This window comes from Dermacentor andersoni, chromosome 9, assembly GCF_023375885.2.
Source record: "Dermacentor andersoni chromosome 9, qqDerAnde1_hic_scaffold, whole genome shotgun sequence".
Lineage (NCBI taxonomy): Eukaryota > Metazoa > Arthropoda > Arachnida > Ixodida > Ixodidae > Dermacentor > Dermacentor andersoni.
In genome coordinates this window covers 63,167,723-63,188,981 of record NC_092822.1, presented here as the reverse complement: position 1 = coordinate 63,188,981, position 21,259 = coordinate 63,167,723, and the positions used below count along the sequence as shown (strand labels likewise).

The 21,259-nt window shown below is 48.4% G+C and overlaps 2 protein-coding genes across 2 annotated transcripts; both read right to left on the bottom strand.

The window, feature by feature from the left end:
- Window positions 1-2,435: 2,435 nt before the first annotated feature.
- Window positions 2,436-3,989, bottom strand: LOC129384180 (membrane metallo-endopeptidase-like 1). Its single transcript, XM_055069394.1, has one exon. The coding sequence runs from the start codon at window positions 3,987-3,989 to the stop codon at window positions 2,436-2,438; it is 1,554 nt and encodes a 517-aa protein (XP_054925369.1).
- A 2,492-nt stretch (window positions 3,990-6,481) lies between these two features.
- LOC129384179 (uncharacterized) lies at window positions 6,482-20,184 on the bottom strand. The gene is made up of 6 exons (XM_055069393.1): window positions 19,792-20,184; window positions 12,611-12,921; window positions 10,675-11,029; window positions 10,212-10,373; window positions 9,088-9,315; window positions 6,482-7,004 (listed from the first exon to the last, which is right to left on the bottom strand). Exons 1-6 carry the CDS (start codon window positions 20,182-20,184, stop codon window positions 6,537-6,539), a joined length of 1,917 nt encoding a protein of 638 aa, XP_054925368.1. The 3' UTR covers window positions 6,482-6,536.
- Window positions 20,185-21,259: the final 1,075 nt, after the last annotated feature.

The window sequence follows — 21,259 nt, the reverse complement described above, 5'->3', positions numbered from 1 at the left end:
AAGCCCCTTGTGTTACACTGACGCGTAGCCATTCTGAGCTATAGGTAAAGAATGGGCGCACGCTCAGTGGCACATGCCCAGTTGCAAGTATTTAGAGCTCGAGTTGTCAATTCGGAACCAGAGGCCCCGCTTCTCGGCTTGACAAGACAGCAGTCAGTGGAAAGTGGACTATTACGGTACACGCTCAGTGGCGCATTTGCAGTGCCTATATTTGCTGTCCACTCGACAATACATCACCTTCTAATTGGCCAAAGAAAATGAATTGCACTACAAAAACAAAAATCACCGCTCTTCCACTATTGTGAAGAGAGGTGCAAGGGAAGAGAGGCTCTTCGTTGTCGTAACGCCTCGGCTTCGCGCTCCCTCATGGAAAGGTCGGTACGTCGACGACGAGTTCTTTCTCGAGCGAGTTCATGGCGGCGTTCATCAAACGCCGCCAGTTCGGCTGAATGCACGAAGTGCGGCTCGCTCCAGCTGGCGTTCCTCGACGGATCAGAGTGCGCAAAAGGGAACACCAAGCGATAGCGCGCCAGGTGTTACGTCAGGGGAGAGGGCGTCGCCACAACGCCAGGTCACCCTCGCTCTCGCTCTTGTTATGTCAGCGCGAGCGCTGTGCCCCTCTCTCTCATCCACACTGGTCTTAGCTGCGACGAGCGCCTACCTATATTGCTGGCGACTGCTTCTCCTTCGGTTTCTCGTCGCGCAGGACGTCGGTGGCATGTGGCGTTGACACCGAAGACTACTGCTGCTTGCTGGCTCGGGCAGTACTTACCGCTATGGTGCATTACTCGCAGCGCAAAACTCGAAGGACCGTTCAGCGGCGTTTAGTTCGACAGCGATGCTTTCCTATTTAGAACACATAAGAGTGCTTAAATGCCCACGGATTTTTTTTTAGGTTTTTGTTAGCGTATAGTGACAAATTTCCTGCGCGTTTCAGGAAACTGTTTTTTACAAACATTCAAAACACCTAATTCATTGTTTCATGTTTTTCAATTTTACATCCTTAAAAGTAATTTCCACAGCTTTATGTTGATCTAGTATGTGCTATTTTAACCATGTTGATGTATAGTACTAAAAAGCGTCAATTTTTTATGGAAACAAAAATTAATGCTATTGTTAGGAATTCAAATTGGACTACGTATGTGGCCGAAGTAGATCACAAGGGAAGAATAGGAATGTACAAATCTTAGAATTTATACTTAGCCCTGCAGGAACACAAGAAGGAGCAGTCTTATCCTTCAGCGGTACAATGGAAAGGAATAGGCCGTTGCTGTAGACCTTATGAATTAAGCCTTATACCCATGAGTTAACTGGTCGAGGAAAGACTGAGAAATCCAGACATATGAAAGCCAACGTTTTTGCTAAGATCTAGCATCCTTACTCTCGGAATCTTGCTTTAAAGCGGTAAAGTTGCGCTGATAATAGAATGCATCTAAATAGGCAACGAAAAACTCAAAAGTATCAATTTTGATGTTGCAAGAAAAGTAACAAAGTTATTCAAAAGTTTTCTTTACTAATTAGCAAAAGACTGAGAAAACAGTCTAAGAAAACAAGAGTTTTCAATCAAGGAGGATCACGGGTAGACATTGTCTTCTGGCTGAAATCGACGCACTGCGGTTCAAACGATACGTTAACAGGAAATGTTCACTGACGGCGCTGATTGCAAAGAGGCAGTTTCCCGTCTCTTTTCCGTTGCAACAAAGCGGCGTCAAATGTAAATATCACGATGTTGCTGATTGCATTGCGAATGTTGTGCATAATGTGACTGTATTGTCAGCAAAGATTCCAAGTGGTTCGTTTTTGTCGCAGATAGAGTAATGCAAACCTAAATTAAATCTGCCGTTCATACTTGAATTAAATAAAAAAACATTGGGTAACTTAGGTTTCTCAAATTTTCGGCATGACCACTATACTGTAGACCGTTTAGTTCCAAAATGCGCAGCATTCTACATATACGCAAGACACAAACATTTCACCAAGCACACTACAAAGGCGCAGTGACTCAGCCGCCGACCAGTCAGTTACACAGCAATGAATACTAGGTTCTCACGAAAATGTGACAGCAGCAGAAAACGCGTTACTTCATCCTTTTGAACCGTTATAGCACAAAAATTGTATGTTCAGGCTAAATCTTGCGTACAATATCGCACACTCTCCTCCAATAATTAGACTGCTGTTTGTTGCGGGGACGAGCGGGGGCTGCTTTTAGGCGACAATAACCTATAGCCCCATGGCGAATTGTTAGTGGAAGGTTTAAGACATTTTCTTTGACAGCAGCCATGTGGAGAAACCACAAACAATATCCTCTACGAACGTTGTCCTAAACGAATCAAATGAAAAACAAAATAGAAAACAAAAACAGCATTGTCGCAATGAAAGCAGAGTGACAGCTGTTGCGGGTTATTGATAGTCTGCGCAAGGTTAGAGCGTTAGAATCAGAAGAAGCGACAGCTGCCGCTAGGGTACATGCGAGAGCCGACGAGACACTTAAAGGCAGCCGCGAAATCCGGGAAGTGCATAACGGCCTTGTTGCATTGGTTGAAGAAATCACGTAGGCCACCATGACGGCCGCATTGGAAGTAGCAGATTGCGATGTAGAAGATCTGCTCATTGGAGAACTCTTTGATGACACGCTCTCCGTCAAGAGCACCACCGACACTGTTGAGGAATGCGGCGTGAGTGGCCTCCAAGGCTACCACCTCAGGGAAGAAGCTGCCGTTGTAAGCCGGCGCGAGACACGAAGACCTCTTGCGAAGCGCAGCTGTGTACGATGCAAAGTTGCCGTCGCTTATGTCTGTGCACCGTCGCTCAGCCGTCCCCGTGCGGCTAACGCTTTCGAGAAACCGCACCAACTGCATCGCAAACGAGAAGCCAAGTCCAGCGTAGTTCATGACTGCAGTGCCACCGGGGACATACAGCGGGAACTGGACAGCGCCTGCTGATATGGACACCTCGCCGAGGGCTTGGTCGTAGCTGAAGTAAGGCAGTGAGCCACTCAGTGGACTCGAAAGCACCTCTTCGAACTCCGGCTCCGACTCGGTGAGCTTCCTTATCGCTATTCGAGAAAGCTTCAGGAATTCCATCAGCGAAGTGGCGTTGACCGGGAAGTGAGAGTAGATGCGCGTTAGGGCTTCTTTTTCCAGGATCCACGGAGGAGGCCAGAGACGGATTTTCACACTTCGAAGCTGAGCTGTGGCCGCAGCCTTCGTGGCCTCGTCCAGCCAAGAGACGCCTTCTACTAGGGCGGCCGTGGTGTTGAGGACACTCTCCAGGGTCATCCTGACGGCATTCCGAGCCGACTGGTCGAGGCGCGTGAGGTAGTGCAGTGCTGCCGCCAAACCCGGATATGATGCCTCAACCTCACGGGCGCACACGTAAGGCAGGTAGATCGCGGTGCGCTCCGCGTCTCCAAAGTACTCCTTGGACAGCATCGGATCAACCAGCGGACCGTACAACTGTGCCAACTGGCAGCCCAAATAATCCATAATGTCCCGGCGAGTGAAGGACTTGAAGATGACGTCGATCGCTTCGAGAACCGCAAGATCGCTCACGCTGATGTTGTCTGAAGGAGACACATGGGCGCTGGGGATCACCTCGTTTATCTCTGCGATCCACTCTTCGGATGAAATGTTGGCTGTGTACCCATCCAGTGCTGACATAACAAAACATGCGGGACGACCTGTCGGGTTTGTCTTGGCCTCGAAGATGTGCTCAAGGACGAAGGTCTGAATCGCCGCGGACCTCTCTATGGCAGCGTCGTTCGGTGCAGTGCTTCTGTTTCCGAATTCCTGGAAGCGGGAGTAGAAAACTCGCCATAAACGCTCGTACGCTTTCGAAGCCGTCACACGCCTGTGGTGTTTCACGGCGAAGCCGATGGCGTCGGCCGGGCTGAGGTGGACAGTGCTGGTGTGGCTGGTGTTACGCTGGTACACGCGAATGGTAAACCAGGTTCGTACCTGCAATGCAGGATTTGTATCAACGCAGGCCATAGATTTCTATTGACCTGCACTGCGCAAGAGGGTTTCGGTGCCCTTTTTGTAAGCGGTTATACGCTTTTAAACAGACTACGATGCGCGACGAACTTCACTGAAACCTTATTGCTTTAGCTCACAAAAGAAGATAAATACACTTCGTATAACACCAGTACTCAATATCACCGGTCAGATGGAAACAATTCGAGATTGATTACTGAAAATAAAAGAACTCATTTAGGAATGGTGCTGTTCTCATTCATAGGCCATCGTCTAAAGTCTGACCAGGCATAAGCGTCATTTCGTGCTTTCCAATCGGAGAAATTCCCGCTAAACGCTTGGGTGCTTCTAGTGGCCTCTGGAGCCGTCTATTAATAGCTTATAACATGGGCTGCTTCTAAATTTGTGCTTTACATAACTGCTTCTCAAAGACGAATAGGTTTATGCAGTGAAAGGAAGTTAAATCTTGTTATCCACTCCTGCGCTTCCAAAACGCGTTCCTATTGGCTGATAAAGACCAACGACGACTGACAAATCTGATGTTCACAGTCTTCCAATAAGGTTTATTTACTACCGTGATCATGGTATGCTGTAAGCAGGGGACCTATAGTGCAAAGTTATTGCAATGTGTTTGTTTTCTATTGCTTTTATTAGCGTGATTAGCCAAACATTTATGGAACCATGTCCACTTTGCCTGTCGGTCAGGAGACGCCTCAAAAACCGTGAGAACTCTCCATGGTAAGACGACGTGTACACACTGATATAGCATGATTAAGCCAAACTAAATAAAACTGTTTCTTTCCAATTATGTACTTTGTCAACATTAGCCTTCCGCGATTGGTGAAAATGTTTCCAGGTGACGCCAAGGTGGGATATCTGCCTCACAGCGGCTTCACAAAACCGCGGAATGTCACCACAAGAATGGGGCGAGTACGCACTAAAGATGCATTAATATGCCGAACAAAACATTCTTGGAATAGCAGGAGACTAGGAGATGTGTTCCGAAAGGAATAGGAAATGGCTTTGCAGTGATGGATCCGGCACTGTGTAGCTTGAGCTGCGGTCGAGAATTGATTTTTCGCGTATAATAAATATATTGCGTGGCTGTGTATGTACCCGAGCCATTTCAGGCACGTATACAACACCGCTCTCATTCAACATCTCTCAGGCGTTCTCAGATCATGAACAGCAGGTTGCCATTATCCCTCAAGAGAAAGGTTTATACCAGCTGGGTCTTACCAGTACTCACGTATGGGGCAGAAACCTGGAGGCTTACGAAAAGAATTCTACTGAAATTGAGGACGACGCAACGAGCTATGGAAAGAAGAATGATAGGTGTAACGTTAAGGGATAAGAAAAGAGCAGATTGGGTGAGGGAACAAACGCGAGGTAATGATATCTTAGTTGAACTCAAGAAAAAAAAAATGGGCATGGGCAGGACACGTCATGAGGAGGGAAGATAACCGATGGTCATTAAGAGTTACAGAATGGATTCCAAGGGAAGGGAAGCGTAGCAGAGGGCGGCAGAAAATTAGGTGGGCGGATGAGATTACTAAGTTTGCAGGGACAACATGTCCACAATTAGTACATGACCGGGGTAGTTGGAGAAGTTTGGGAGAGGCCTTTGCCCTGCAGTGGGCGTAACCAGGATGATGATGATGATGATGAGAATCCGTGTTGGTGACATTTTTAACGCCCCGTTGCACACCGTCGCAATCGTCGACCATGTGCAACGATGACCACATCAGGCTGAGTAAGGGGAAGCGGACCAATCGGAGGCGCCGGTACCATTCTCCTGATCCTGTTATCTACTTGGACTGCCCTAGCTCGACCTCACCGAAACTTTCTTCTTCAGCCCGCTCCTGGCCTCTTGTCAGACAACTAGAGCAGGAAAGCTTGCAGCGGTAAGCAATGCTATTCGCTTTGAAATAAAACGATAGCCACCCCCGTGTAAACGAGGAGAGCGTTTAATTGTGGTGTAGCAACCACCCGCTTCACCGGCTGCTATTCCTTGGCGGTTATGTAAATTTGAGGTCGTGAGAATCCAATAAAGTCAAAATGGAATAACTGTACCCTATAGCTGCCACATGACCACACCCTATAGTTACCTTATTTTTATTTATAGCTGGATCAAATCTGTTAGTACATAGGGAGCCATGGCAGAAACGACAGAAAGCAGCGGCTAGCCTTCATTCCACACACGGTGCGAATCGAGCGTAACATTGACAGGCTCATTCAAGTTTATTGGTTGATGAGAACTGCGTCAAGATTCCAGGCAACTCTAAAGGAGCGCAGCATTTGACGGAAGAAACGCACATCGAAGGAGACATGGAACGCACTAGCGAATTACAGGCTGTCACACTAACGTCTTCTTAAAATACCTACATCTTTATAATGTACAACTTACAAGCAACAATGGGATTTCAATTTTGAAATAATCACAATGATTGCTAAATCTCTTTCCATGGTATCTTCCTGTAGAAGTGCCTTGCCCCGAGATTACTGAAATGTTCTAGTTGGTGTTTCGAAGTATTGCGTTTATTCTTCGTAAAATCCGTAGATATGTCATGGCAATCTCGATGTAAATGTTTTCACTAAATTGTGCAGTTGGGCCCGATTGTAAGCGTTGTGTACGTATAAGGCCCCTGTCCCCATGATGACATGGTAGGTTTCGGTACGCACTCCGAAATTATAGGCTAGTCGTAGCAAGACTCCCAGCGGGCTGCCCTCGTCATCAGGCGGGTCGGGCCAATTGAGGTGGACGGAGGCCATTAGGTCTCGTAGCTCTTGTATGCCTGGCCCGCCCGCCTTGGTGTTGGGGTTTAGGCAAGCCCGTAGCATGGCTGCTGGCCCGTCAGCGACCGTGAATCCGTGCTTTGAGGCGTCCAGCAGGAGGCCGCTAAAGCCCTCGAACCATGCACGGATGAGCTGCGTGAAGCTTGACGTGGCGTAGTCTGCCCTTGCCCGCGGAGGAGACCACGCCGAGCAGGTGTATTTGCTGAAGTCTCCGCAGGGATCCAGAGATCGGTTCACCTGACGATGGGGTGAAGCATCATTCAAGAACGCGTCTACGACGCACGAGTTCGTTCCTTTAGAAACCTGTACAACTGGCTGCTTTCGTGGAGAAGTGTTGCTGCAAATGCACGATTCCTGCTACAGTTTTCCTGTCTACTACAATAAACCAGTATCTATCTATCTATCTATCTATCTATCTATCTATCTATCTATCTATCTATCTATCTATCTATCTATCTATCTATCTATCTATCTATCTATCTATCTATCTATCTATCTATCTATCTATCTATCTATCTATCTATCTCTCTCTCTCTCTCTCTCTCTCTCTCTCTCTCTCTCTCTCTCTGTCTGTCTGTCTGTCTGTCTGTCTGTCTGTCTGTCTGTCTGTCTGTCTGTCTGTCTGTCTGTCTGTCTGTCTGTCTGTCTGTCTGTCTGTCTGTCTGTCTGTCTGTCTGTCTGTCTGTCTGTCTGTCTGTCTGTCTGTCTGTCTGTCTGTCTGTCTGTCTGTCTGTCTGTCTGTCTGTCTGTCTGTCTGTCTGTCTGTCTGTCTGTCTGTCTGTCTGTCTGTCTGTCTGTCTGTCTGTCTGTCTGTCTGTCTGTCTGTCTGTCTGTCTGTCTGTCTGTCTGTCTGTCTGTCTGTCTGTCTGTCTGTCTGTCTGTCTGTCTGTCTGTCTGTCTGTCTGTCTGTCTGTCTGTCTGTCTGTCTGTCTGTCTGTCTGTCTGTCTGTCTGTCTGTCTGTCTGTCTGTCTGTCTGTCTGTCTGTCTGTCTGTCTGTCTGTCTGTCTGTCTGTCTGTCTGTCTGTCTGTCTGTCTGTCTGTCTGTCTGTCTGTCTGTCTGTCTGTCTGTCTGTCTGTCTGTCTGTCTGTCTGTCTGTCTGTCTGTCTGTCTGTCTGTCTGTCTGTCTGTCTGTCTGTCTGTCTGTCTGTCTGTCTGTCTGTCTGTCTGTCTGTCTGTCTGTCTGTCTGTCTGTCTGTCTGTCTGTCTGTCTGTCTGTCTGTCTGTCTGTCTGTCTGTCTGTCTGTCTGTCTGTCTGTCTATCTATCTATCTATCTATCTATCTATCTATCTATTGCCTTTCTTTCTTGCTTTCTTTGTAAGTCTGTCTGTCTGTCTGTCTGTCTGTCTGTCTGTCTGTCTGTCTGTCTGTCTGTGTCTGTGTCTGTGTCTGTCTGTCTGTCTGTCTGTCTGTCTGTCTGTCTGTCTGTCTGTCTAATGCACAAAAGAAATTGGAGGACGCTTAAGCTTCGCCGCAATGAGTGGAACGCGATAGCATTCAATGACCCTTGATTGCTTTTCGTGCTTTCCGGCAACGTCAGTTTATGTAACCATAACGTTTACCGGGAAACGCTGGCCGCGAACGCTGCGCAAGAAGGCAAGCTTTCTGGTAGAAATGCGGTCTCTTGCGTGGGTCGGTCCCCGGGGGGAGGGGGGCATTCTACGAGTCCACCTAGTGGACTGTCCATTTCGGCCGCTGCTGATTGGCTACGGCCGCTCGTCTCCTCCTCTCTGGTACAGCTGCATTCAATCATCAGCAGCTGAAATGAACAGTCTACTAGGTGGAATCTTACAGAGTACCCCCCCTCCCCCAGTTATTGTTTCGCATTTTTATTATTTCAGTCTGGCATGAGCAAATACATTTGTTTTTTGGCTGCTGTTCTCAAAACTCCGAGGAATAACTTTGTAAAGATTGGTATACAATGTATTAGAACCTTTCGCAGTAGAAGATTGGTTGGGTATGTGTGGTTCCAAATTTGATTCGAAAATCTTTTCGCACCGGATGCGGGACGCTGGATGCTGACGCCGGATTTTCTGTGACACGGAGCCTTTAACGCTGTCGCGATAATACGAGGCAGTGGCAGACGCCGCATGTTCAAGGCCCCTAGATAGTTTTATGCAGCTAGAACTCTTGAAAGTGCGCCCTGACCTTAGCAGACGCTCGTATTCCCATTTCTGACCTATCGAAATGTAGCCGCGCGGCCACGAATGTAGCCTACGACACTGCGGAACTATAGTGAAGTTCAGGCGAATTGATTGATGCTATAGCCATGCTAAGTTCTTTTGGTACTTCAAGCTACCCGGACTTCATTCACTTTCACCTGCAGTAAGATATGTCCAGCGTATTTGTGGCAGGCGGCAGAGTGGCAGAGCTCAATTCGTCGCTTCTCCGTGACCAAGGTCATTCTCGACACGAGGACCAGCCCAACGACGATTATCATAAGCACGAAAATGGCAGCCACGACCCAGTGTCCCCAGAGTCCGAAGGCTTCTTGCACCCTCGCTTGCGTAGTCGAGTGCTCCACGTTCGGCGTAGAGGGAAACGTGCCCTGCAGCCATCGACAAAGGGAAGGGCGAGAAGTGTGGTTCGAGTGGTTGATTGTTTTGTTCGTTGAGTGATTTATTACTGCATAAAAAGACATTCATAATTAACTGGACAAATAAAAAAGAAACAGACTAGACCACAGGCACATTAACTGTCGTCGAAATTTACATTTACAAGAACTATTCTCCGACCACAAAGACACAAGGTGTTAGAGAAGGCGCACGTGAAAAGCCACACACGCACACGCAACGCACACACACACACAAACGTGCGCATGAACTCGTGCATACATACATACAGACATACATACATACATACATACATACATACATACATACATACATACATACATACATACATAATACATACATGCATGCATGCATACATACATACATACATACATACATACATACATACATACATACATACATACATACATACATACATACATACATACATACGCGCGCACACACACACATTTGCAAAACGTCACTTTTTCGTTTCTGTGCGACAGGAGCTCGCTCTATCAGGCTGCCTACACTGCGTTAAGTCACTATCGCTCTAGTTTAATTAAAAGATAACCGTCCAAGGAACCTGGCACAAACGCCGCCCTTGCTCAGGACGCTTTAAATTACGATTACGCATGTATTAATAGCGAACGCAACTCGTGCAGAGTCACTGGATCTGAGGACCACCGACTGCGCAGTCACCGACTATCGTCACTACTACTACTGTGCTGTAGGCTCTTTCGCTCACCCAATCTCCTCTAGTAAATGGTTTTCTTCGTCGATGTTCGTCAGTTGCCTGCCCACCTGCCAGCCAGCTACCATAACTATATCACATACCAGTAATCTCTAATCGAGACATCTGTTAGGGACGAAGTTGGAACGCAGCACTCACGCTGTTCAGTCTGAACTTCCTCAGTTCCGCCAAGCGCATGGACATCTTCTTGATGTGCGGAAACCGCTGCCCAGCCTTGGCCTTCCTGGGCGAGCTCCCAGATGTCGGCTTCAGGGGTGTCACGTTCAGGACCAGCTGAGACTGGTGCGGGTCGAAAAGCAACTGAGAGAGGAACACAGTGGCGGGGCTCCCATCAGTCGATTTGGTACTTTCAAACATCGCGCGCGACACAGCTTGTGACGATGTCATCTTATGCAATTCATATTCATATTCATAGAACTCATATTCCCACGGGCAAATGCCACCGTAAAGGTTCTGAATAGTGTGACAGCGTGAGAAGGAATACGGGAAAGACAGAGGGGCTCGGCATTTGCCGCATTCTCCTCACGTTCTTGCGCCGTCCAGAACTTTTACCACGGCACACCAACGGGCCCAAATTGAGAGGATGGCAAGCGTCACGTACCTTGTCTGCTGACGCTGGAGAACCATGGTCACTTGTACGACTGCTCAGACTCTGAACGCCTCCTACGCTCGGCGAAGGGCGAATATCGCTTACGGCTTGGGTTCCAGGGCTCTCAATTTCCTTCGGAGGCTTGCCAAAATTCACAAGCATTTGCGGCTGCCCTTTCTTGTCGTGTCGGCCCTTCTCTCCAAGTAGCAGTGCCAGCGGATCACGGGGCCCTTCCGGCGAAGTAGACACTAGCGTTGCGACGGACTGGCTGGCAGCCGCAGTCGCGGTTCCGTGCTCGACCAACTCTGTGACTCCACTGTCGTGAGCGGGAAAAGGCGAAGAGGGAGAACCCTTCGGCGATCCGGTCCTGCATGGACAGCAGAGGGGGAGCAAAGTCGGTTTATTTGGCCGTTATTCGCGTCCATGGAGGAAAAGAAAAAGAGTAGGAGGGAGCGTCATGTGAGAATCTTCAATCCCATACACAGAAAAAATAAAGATGCGAAGAAAATGTAGACCCTCTTCCACATGATTGACCGATAGGCACGCGGTATCTTCCAGCCACCTATAGTTTGATGGCGTCATAGGCGGTTTCATCTCGCCTCTCCACAGATGCAAGACTGGTGGCATGTGAATTAGTAAGAAAATATGTACCGCATATGGAAGTGCACTGCGACTGAATGACAAACCTTAAGGAGTTAGCGGGAAAGTTAGATGGCGGTCGGTCGTTCTGCACGTGCTTCCAACAACCCCCGTAAGGCGAGTGCTAGTTTCGGTTTCAAGGAACATGCGCGCTCCAAGCGGTTGCCGGACATCCTAAGTTATTTTTTTATTTCTCGCTTTGTGAATTTTAAATCGGACTAAGCGCGGGAAGTGGTTGAGTTCGTGCGGCCTTCGAGCGTACCTCCGCTCACCCTTGCCACTCGCTCAGCGATATCACAAGTAGGATTGCGCTTGGTCATCTGCTTCGGTTGTCGTCCCAAGTATAAAGACGGCAAATATTAGACGGAGAACCTTGATCAGGCGTGGAGCGAACGGAGGACGAAGGAAACCGGGTCAACCAAGCATTGGATGAAGGTAGCAAAATCGGGGCATCACATGTTTTGCGCGGCTCTGTGGTTTTCTAACACCGAGAATTCCAGTTCTGCGATGTTTTCAGGTTTCTTAATCACAGCAGCTAAGATCAAGTATTTCACTTTATTTTCTGAGCAGATACTCATTTTGCATGAGTAAACCAGTTATGTGCAAGCCTGGCTGGATTGACTTAGGAGCAGTGCCGCTCGAACCATTCGTCGTGACGACAGCCCATTTGCTGTCGGTGAAATATTTGTACTGAAGGGCTTGAGTGCGTCTTTGTCGGGCTAAACATTTTGTGGACTATTTGTCGACAAATACACCCAAGGCTAAAGTAAAGAACAACATGCACAGCCGTCATGTTTTACCGAATTTCAAGAGCAATGACGGCAAAAGGATGCACGCACATAGAGTTGTTGTGTTTTGATGCACCATTACTAAGATATCGTACTGAAGAAGGTTGAAGGTCTTTATCTGAATTTTTGGAACGTAGACGGTACCATACGCTTAGTTACCATACTTTAGGCTCACTTTCACGTGTCATATATTTGTCACGTGTCATATATTTTATTCGTTATTATCGCGTTATGGTCCACTATCCAATCTTATGGGCTGGAGGAGGGGTAGTTTCGTTAAGTCCGAACGTAGTTTGCTATACAGGAGCCATATTCAGGAAAGCGAAGGTTATTGGACTAACATACGCACGCAACAGTAGGGAGACAAACGCGGAGAAGCAACAATAAACGAGTGACTAAAGGAAGTTGCGAGTACCTGTCCTTGTGTCTTTACGCTGGCCAAATATTAACCGAACTCCCCCAGCTATAGCCCCGTTTCAAGCACGGTGTATATAGGTACGAGCTGTTCGAATGTTACTGACGGCGTCGTGACATCCTCCTTCCTTTCTTTGTTGTGGGCGTCTACAGTTCTCCCGGTGGCCTTGATCAGCCGCGGTTTGACGCGGCCAACAGACCCACTCGGTATTCCATGGACGAGGCTCAGCTTCCTTGATTTCAGATCTTGCTCGTGCGGATGTTGGCCAGAACTGCGTTCGGCTTTGCTCGAAGGATGGTCAAGGTGGCGAATTCCCCGTCCATCGGAGACCAAGCGACCATCGGCTTTCGGCGAGTGCCTCGAAATGAGGTCCGCGTAGGTCGGACTGTCGCAAAACTTCGACGAATCGGTCGTGTCCTGGAATACGGAAGAAAGGGGTGCTTTACGGCGAAGCTCTAATTCTGCTTGAATCCGTCGCAAGCGTGTCGACAACAAAAAAGCATTCGCAAAACTGTGTATGCAGAAAAAAGGTGTTCGGGAAAAAAAAAGGAACTTTCGGAGATGTAAGAATATCCTAGCAACTCACGCGTCGACGACAGCGAATCTGTATAAGGGACAACAAGGTCGAAAGCTGTGCCAGTTCGTACATAAGTGCAGGTGAAAATCCAGCCACACACAACGTACTAAGCGAAACACACAACGTACAAAAAGGTCGAAGAGCGGCGTGAGGCTGGTAACCTGCAGCATCGTCCCATCATCTTGCATATTTTTGTATGTTGCGTGTTTCGCTGGATTTTCTCTCTGAATTCGTATTATGACGTTCTCATATCCTTGGGAATTCGTAGCGGGTCTGGTTTTCTGACTGCCCGAAGGCTACACAAGACTTTGCATACTCCCTGTCACAATTATCCGGTTCTATTTCTTCGCTGTATACATAGACCGGAGGCTCTTCAAGGGATGTCACAGTATTGCTAATTTGTTCGACTAAACCATCTTCTACACACCTAAAACGCATGTTCCTGCACCGTCCCAACTCCACCGATGGCGGTGCCCACCTGCATGTTCCAAAGGCCTTTTCACACAACCTCTAAGAGGCACCGACGAAGGCAGCGTTGCAGGTCCTTAGGCAACATTCACTACTGACCGCGCCGCCACAAGAAAACCGTTGTAGAACTCCATTACTTAGCATTGCTCTAAAACTGTCTGAAATGCTTTCTACTTAAACGTGCACTCATGAACACATTAACATCAAACCACTGCGTTGGAATACTCTCATCCCCAAACAATCTTTTTTTTTTTTTTTGCGTGCAGCAAAAGTAAGAAACCTAACGAAATTATTTTCTGCTGCGTGATCAAGATGTATTACAGTGTAATTGATGCAACAAGATTCCTACAGCCGTTTTTATCTGCTTTCCACGTGCTTCCACCATAGACATGGAATGGGTGTTTGATCAGGTGCAATGATTACGCTACGTTCAGGGCAAACAAATAACGTGAAGAAAATGCTTACAAGTCTTGAATCCTGCATACCAAAAGATACAAGGCAATGCTTCAGCGATGGGGCGATGCTGACATCTGGCTGCTTGAAACAAGGAGCACCATCGAATTTCTTTGGAACATACCTGTACAGTGTGCAGACGGCTTTATTTAATAAAGACAAGCAGAGTGCCTCTGCCTGATTTCAAATCGAGCATGCCAGAACGCGCGAACACGTATACGTGACGAAGTCAAGAAGGCTCGAGGGATGCACGGTACCGAGAAAAGAAAGTGCACTATTGCAGCAGCAGGGACGCTCCAGCCTCACGGAAGCTCTTTGTCTCTAAAAATTTAGCAGCAACGTCTTGCATCGCGAGACTTGACGTGCATTCCGACACGGTCAGCAGAAAGCTGCGAAAACGTTGGCTGTCTGCTGCACCGGAGAAGTTTATGAACCACGTTGCTTGAGAACAAGCTGAACATCTAAGAAGCTTTGAAAATCAGCCTGGTGTTCGAATGTATCGCCTGTGCCGTATGCGCAACATCAGATTATTCATGGGTTTCACTGACCAGTTCCAAACTGTTCGGAAATAGAGCAGCAATGTGGGCTTTTTGGGTAATGCGTGACAGTGAACCAGTTGCAGCGCTAAAAGGCGCAGCGGCAGGAGAACACACACACACGCACACACAAACGCACACGCATACGCACACACACACACACACACACAATGCGCTGTGTGTGCCTCCGTCGTTCTTCTGTCCACGTGCCTTTTAGCGCGACGACGAGTTCACTGTTCCGAAATTCCAGGTTTCCTAAGATTCAGCCGTTGCTAAACTTTTGCGGTCCAGTGTGATCGTCGGCGCTTCCCCAGCTTATAAAATGTGAGGCGTCTTGTACAGAGATGATATAAACGAAGCGTCGGCGCTTGCGCATCGGCTCACCGAGGAGGGCGCCCCACGGTTCGAACATCCGGTCTAGCCTTTGCTTTCTTAATGGGCTGCTAGCGCATTTATTGAAAGCGTCTAGCCCGTTCGGCCGATTAAATCCTCGGTAGCAACAAAAGCATGTGTGTGCGCAACCAAGTCAATGCTTCAGAGTAACGGGTCACGAGTCCAGTTCCTACGTTCTCGCTGTTTTTTTTTTTTTATGCGTAGCTCCTGTTTACTATGACGTTGTGACATCATATCGCGAGGAAGACCGGCGTGACACTGATCGATGGACTAGCCTCACAGTTTCTAAAAACGATGCTTTTTAGGAACCGTAAAGAGAAACACTCAAACAGTCTACACTGCAAGAGTACTGTTTCAACCGCTTGTGTTCAATTTTGTATAACAACTTCATTATAACGAGAGATAATAAAGGTCAAATTAGATTTTTCTTTACGTCGAGCCGCAACTCCTGCTCGGTACGTTTGTGTGACGTCATAAATAATAAAATAGTTTCTCGTCTTTGGCCCATGGTAGCTTAGTCAAAGTTCAGTATTCGGCTGTGTTACAATATCAAGTGAATCCATCTGTAGAAATAAAGAAGGCAAAAAATTATGCCCGAGCTCACACCGTCAGAATCTGTGACGGGACGGCACGCTGTTTCTGGAACTTCAATGAGGCGCCGCCATCCATCTTTCTTTATTTTTGTCTTCTTTTCCTTCTCTCGCAGTGAGAGTGGCATTTCTTGGTTTCGTAAAAGTGCCATTGACGAACACAGCTCAAATTGATTTTAAAACGATACTTTTTCGCCGAATTCCAAGCACCTTTTCGCACGTATCTGGCTTCCAACGCTGGAAACATCACGAACGCATGCTTCGACAAACGGCTTTTGGAACATCCTTTCTCGAGGACAAGCAAGCGCGTAGAGACGCCTGGTGCGTTTAGAGCCGCAGTCGTACTAGAGGACACTGACACATGAGAAACACCACAAGTGAGACATGACACTATGAATCACCACTGGAACATCCCCGAACAACATATGTACGAGTTTAGTGTACGGAGTATTATCAGACATGTCCGCTTTACGGAACGCCCTAATGCGAGGAGGATGTGGACTTGGTTCCCACCAACGGCCTCATGTTTTCGAGGCGCACGTGCACGTTCCGAGCTCCTCCAGGAATGGTGAAAGATTAGTTTTATACTTCAGCGTAATACCTCCTGGCAATTATTAACCGATGAATACGCTTTGAACCGGTGATCACGTTCTTATATAAACGAATACCGCACACAATTTGTACGTCAGGTCGAGATTAATTCTTGTAGTATAAATTAGTCCATCATATTTCTTTACATGAGTAATTTTTTCAATGCGGCGCGGATTAGGTAGTAGAGTGGGAGTAGAAAAGCTACCTGCAATGTCGGGCGACCAATTGCGTAGGATGCTGCCGCGCTATCAAGGGAATGTAGGACGGTGCGCTGAATTATCAGTGGGCATGTTTCTGCAGGAGATGCTACAAGTTTACGCCGTACTTGAAACTGCTATATACATTTTTTTAGTGCTTAACATCTTAGGGCTAGGTACCCGAAGTAAACTTCTGCTCCATTCAACTCGACCCTTCCGGTTTCGCGTCCTAAAACACCTCTAGCGACATCTAGGCTTGAGTATGTGAATACGCCACCTTCTGTACGCTTCCCGCCACCTACTTGTGCGCCCACGATCCTCCTACGCGAAGTTTTGTCAGAAAGCCGCCAAAATCGAAACTATAGAGTGTTATGCAATGATTACTGGAGGGAACTCTGACACTACTGACTACAGGAGCTTCAAGTGGGGTGGTTCAGCCAGCATGAGAGTGACTGTTAGTGCATATATTTGCCCAAAGTTCGTCCTTATGGCTTCAAACGGCTTCGCGACTTATTAAACACAACATTTGAAATGATGTAGTTTTCTTAATCACTAAATAAACACCAATAAAATTGTCCCAAGGCAGTATTCAAACACGTCTAGATACATCCGATATCGAAATCATTCGACCATAGACGCATGCGTCGACAAGCGGCATAGAACACCTTCATGCATTTCTCGTGGTCCAGCGAGCGTGTTCAGACGTTTGGCGCGTTTTTTATGGCCATAGCAATTACATGACCACTCCAGCCGCATTTATGCCGTCACCATCACCGTTGGCATCGCCGTGAGGTTCCGTATGAGTGAAAGCGTGTGAGGGTGAGCCGGCGACGCGGTTCAATCTCGCGCGCGCGATTGAAGAACGGGGCCCGGATGCGTGCCATCTCCTGCCGCACGCGAGGCAGGGGGATCAGGCGAGGGCATAGGGGCGTTCTTCTCCAACGGCTCCTAGGGTGCCTCAATGTCGTCCTCGCCCGCCACTCCGTACAGAGTGGAGACAACCGCGGCGTCTCCTACGGCGCTGGCGCCACGAATCGCGGACGTTGTAGTAGACGCCTTAAGGCCAGAATACATGGAGCGAATATGCGACGAATAGTCGGCGTTCGACGCCCGGCGGCGTACGCGCGACGCGCGGCGGCGGAAAAAACGTCGTTCGCCGCCGATCCAGCTGGCGCAGAAAAGTTCGTCGGGCGGCGACGATACCGGAAGCGGCAAACGAGCGGCGCCCCAAAGCGAGCCAATCAGGTCTCACTATCCGCCCCGACTTCCGGCTAGGCTTCCCCGCTTGTCCGTGTATCCCGATCCCACTCTATCGTTCACGCCGGTCTCCCGCCTTTCGTATTCATGGCATCCAAAGCGGCGCGGCTGGAATTTAACAAGTTAATAACAGCCACGGTTAGACAAGCTCACGTGCGCTACTTTCGGGTCTGCTTGCTTCGGCCGCGTGCGCGTTGAGCCACAGAACAGAGCCGCGAAGTCGGAGGAGCCGAAAGTTGTTTGTTGTTTACCCGCCCAGCGTTGCCACAACGCATAACATCGCCGCTTTCTTTAAACTACATCGGCACATGAATGTCTCAAACACATAAAAAAGACTAGAAATCATTTCTAAACAAAATTTTACGCGTTTTTAGAGTGTTCCGTAATTCAAAAGCGATAATATTTGTCGTTAAAGTTTTTTTTTTTTTGTCATGTGTTTCACGACAGCGCATTTGCCTCGTCTAGCCACACTGATAACAACGCAGCGACTCGCCGGCGGCGGCCGGCCTGTCTTCGCTCCATGTAGCGCAGCCCGACGAACATACGGCGTCGCGCCGCGGCAGATTTTCTGCCGCCCGAACTTCGTCGTGAAAGTTCGCTCCATGTATTCTGGCCTTTAGGCGGACGCCGTAGGGACGCGTTGCCGACGCTCGAGTGTCTTGAAAGCAATCTGTGACGTGGCCAAAGCGCTCGCCCGCGCGGGCCTCATCTTCAAAGCTTTGTACGGTGTTCGCAAAGTGCGCGTAGTGCCGGTGGCTTTGCATGCATTGTGCTTTCGACGTTTTGTCCGCGTTGAAGCGAGAGATACATGAACGTCGATTCGCTTGCTTCTGCCACCCTTCCTCAGTCTCAAATTTTGACATGGAGTTTCCGTGCTGATCCAGCGAGATGTGTTCACGTTTGCCTGTGCGCGGATGACACCGCGCAGGTTAATTTAGTTAACATGTTGGTAATCTAGCTAGTTAGAATCCATGATAGAATGCGTAGGGGCGACTGAACAAGGGCGCAGAAAGAAGCAGACGCACAAAGACAGTGCAGTCCCTGTGTGTGTTTCTACGTCCTCGTTCAGTCGCGCTTAGTCGTTATATCATTGTTAATTTAGTTATTAAGCGAATGCTTACAACTTCATACGGCCGATAAAACTACTATCTTTACTTCGTACAGCTATTTACTAATTTGCCACCGCAATTGATGCTTCGCCTTCCAGGGGAACTGCGAATTTGTTTTCTTTTTTTCGGGGGGGGGGGGGGGGGGAGCCTCATCGAGGTGCACTGAGAACAGAGGGGGCAGCTTGCGCGGGCAGAAACGCGCGGGAAACGCAACCAAACAGAGAATTTCGTCTACAACAACAAGCAGAGGCTTCTGAAGAGGACGCTTTGGAGAGAAGGCAAGTGCGTCGGCGGGCAAATTATGCGAGAAAAGGGGCACTACAACAACGTTTCTTTCGTATGCCAGACAGGAAATTGGTGATAAAAACGAACTTGCTGCGGAGATCGTGACATTGCGCGTCGTATTCCTTGAAGCTATTCTTCTCCTCAAACACGGCAGTTTTGGTTTCATGGGTAGAGCACAGGCTTCACAAGTAATGATTACAAAGAATGCAACGTGTTAATAATGCTGCGTACAAATTGTTAAGGCATTCAGCAAGCTTAGATCGCAACGGTATGTACAAGGTGTAGAAGCAGCAGAAAACGTTAATACGATCATTTACTGGGCTTCCGGAGTAGCGGTGTACTTGACGTTCGTCTCCGCGTTTTCGGAGAGCAATTGATCATACTGACCGGTGAAGCCGATGGAGAGAAATTCAACCTCGGAGCAGGGGAAGTCGATGCAGGAGACGTCGATGCAGGGGACGTCGATGCAGGGGACGTCGATGCAGGGGACCTCGATGCGGGGGACCTCGATGCAAGGGACCTCAATGCAGTAGACGTCGATGCATGTGGTGGCAAGCTGCTTTGCGGGGATAGAGCGCCATGCGGTTTTCTCCTGTTCGACGTCTTCGTGCCCCTGCCCGAAGCATGACGACCTTCGGTACTCCTCGCGGTCGATCGTGTGCCCGAAGTCTGACGCGATATCCCTACTGTAGGCAACTGGGCGGATGCTGCCGTTCCGAATAGTGATGGACTCGCCGCGTGTGAGGGGCCCTCCGCTTCGGTCGGGCCTCGTTGGCACTTGTCGGCTGAGGTGATATCTACCCCTTGAGTGGATCTTTGATCCGCAATTACCGAGTCGCTCGCAGAAGTGGTTGCCGCGGTAGCCCCGACAGCATCGTGTTGCTGAGTGGAGCTTCCATGCTTCAGATTCATTGGCTTCGCCAAGGGCTTTCCTTCTGCCACTGACGCTGGAGAGCCAAAGTTGCCTCTGGTATCCACGGGCTGGACTGATCTCCTGAACGCCGTTTCGTGTGGCGCCTCCGACGGCCCAGGCATTTGTGTTTCGCGCAGACCTTGTGGTCTAGACATGCCGTCCCGGTGTTGTAGATGGTGGCCATCTTCCGAGAAGTCTTGAGTGGACGAGCCAGGCCGGACTGCGGGCAACGTCGTGGGAAACTCTTCAGTGGAAGAAGGAACGGCCTTGTCGTTCTTCTTAACTGTAACCGAGTCTTTACTCGACGCCATCCTTGCAAACGCGGTCGTAACTATAGTCTATTATATGTAGCAGATGTCTCTCTCTCTGTCCCTCTGCCTATACTGGGCTCACCGGTGATGTCTTACGCACAGGAAAGTGCCGTCTTGAAAATGAGCTTGCTGAGGGCGGCCCGTCTCTGCTACTTTCTTGCGTATCCTCTTGGAGCGAAAGTTAAAGGCGTTATTATTGAAGCGGAAATGGGATACGAATCATGGAATGGTACGTGCGACCGTGCTACCGTTTTCTTCTTCATGCATGCTCGTGCCGATGGTGCGCGCTAGTTTTGGCGATACGCCTGAATTTTCTTATTGTACGGTGAAGAATTCTGCATAACACTGCACAATTATGCTTCATAGGTAATTAAAAAAATGTACCATTCATTGCTTCAATAATAATCACAATGAGCCTTTATACTTTTATGCCCTAGTTGCACTCAATTTGTTTAGTTTTTCCAAGGGTCCGTAAACAGGAATAAAAAGCAAACCGGCATTTTCTCGCTTCTCGGACGGTGCTTCTATCTGTCTGCTGTACGAAAATTATGACCGTTTTCATCAGGTCTTTTATGCTATACTCAAGATCCCAAATAACTATGTCACTGCTAATGACATTTGGCGAGATCCAAACAATAATCATAGCATCAAGTCGGTAAAAGAAACGTCAAAAACATCGTGCGCTATGGCAATCAGGTCATTATTCAATGCCTCTTGATAATATTTTTACTTTCTGTTAAATCTCTACCCTCCCTCTTTCTTATTTACATACTAGCAATCGTTATTGCTTTCTTTTTCTTTTGCAGCACACGCCGATTCACGCCTGCTCTTTTTCGGTAATAACATTACGCTATAGTCTGTAATGCTCGTGCCCAGCAGGCGATATCCTGTTGTTCTAATGCGATAGCATTAAGGGCCCGGTGTCGGGGAGAATCCCGTGTCGGCGTCCGGCGGCGGCGGCACCGGCAGCGCCTTCATTGGCGGCCCGTGAGAGAATGTTGCCTTGTATCGCCTGTACGACACTAAAGTTGTTCTATCAATAAAGTACTCGTACTTTGTCTTACATCTTCTACAA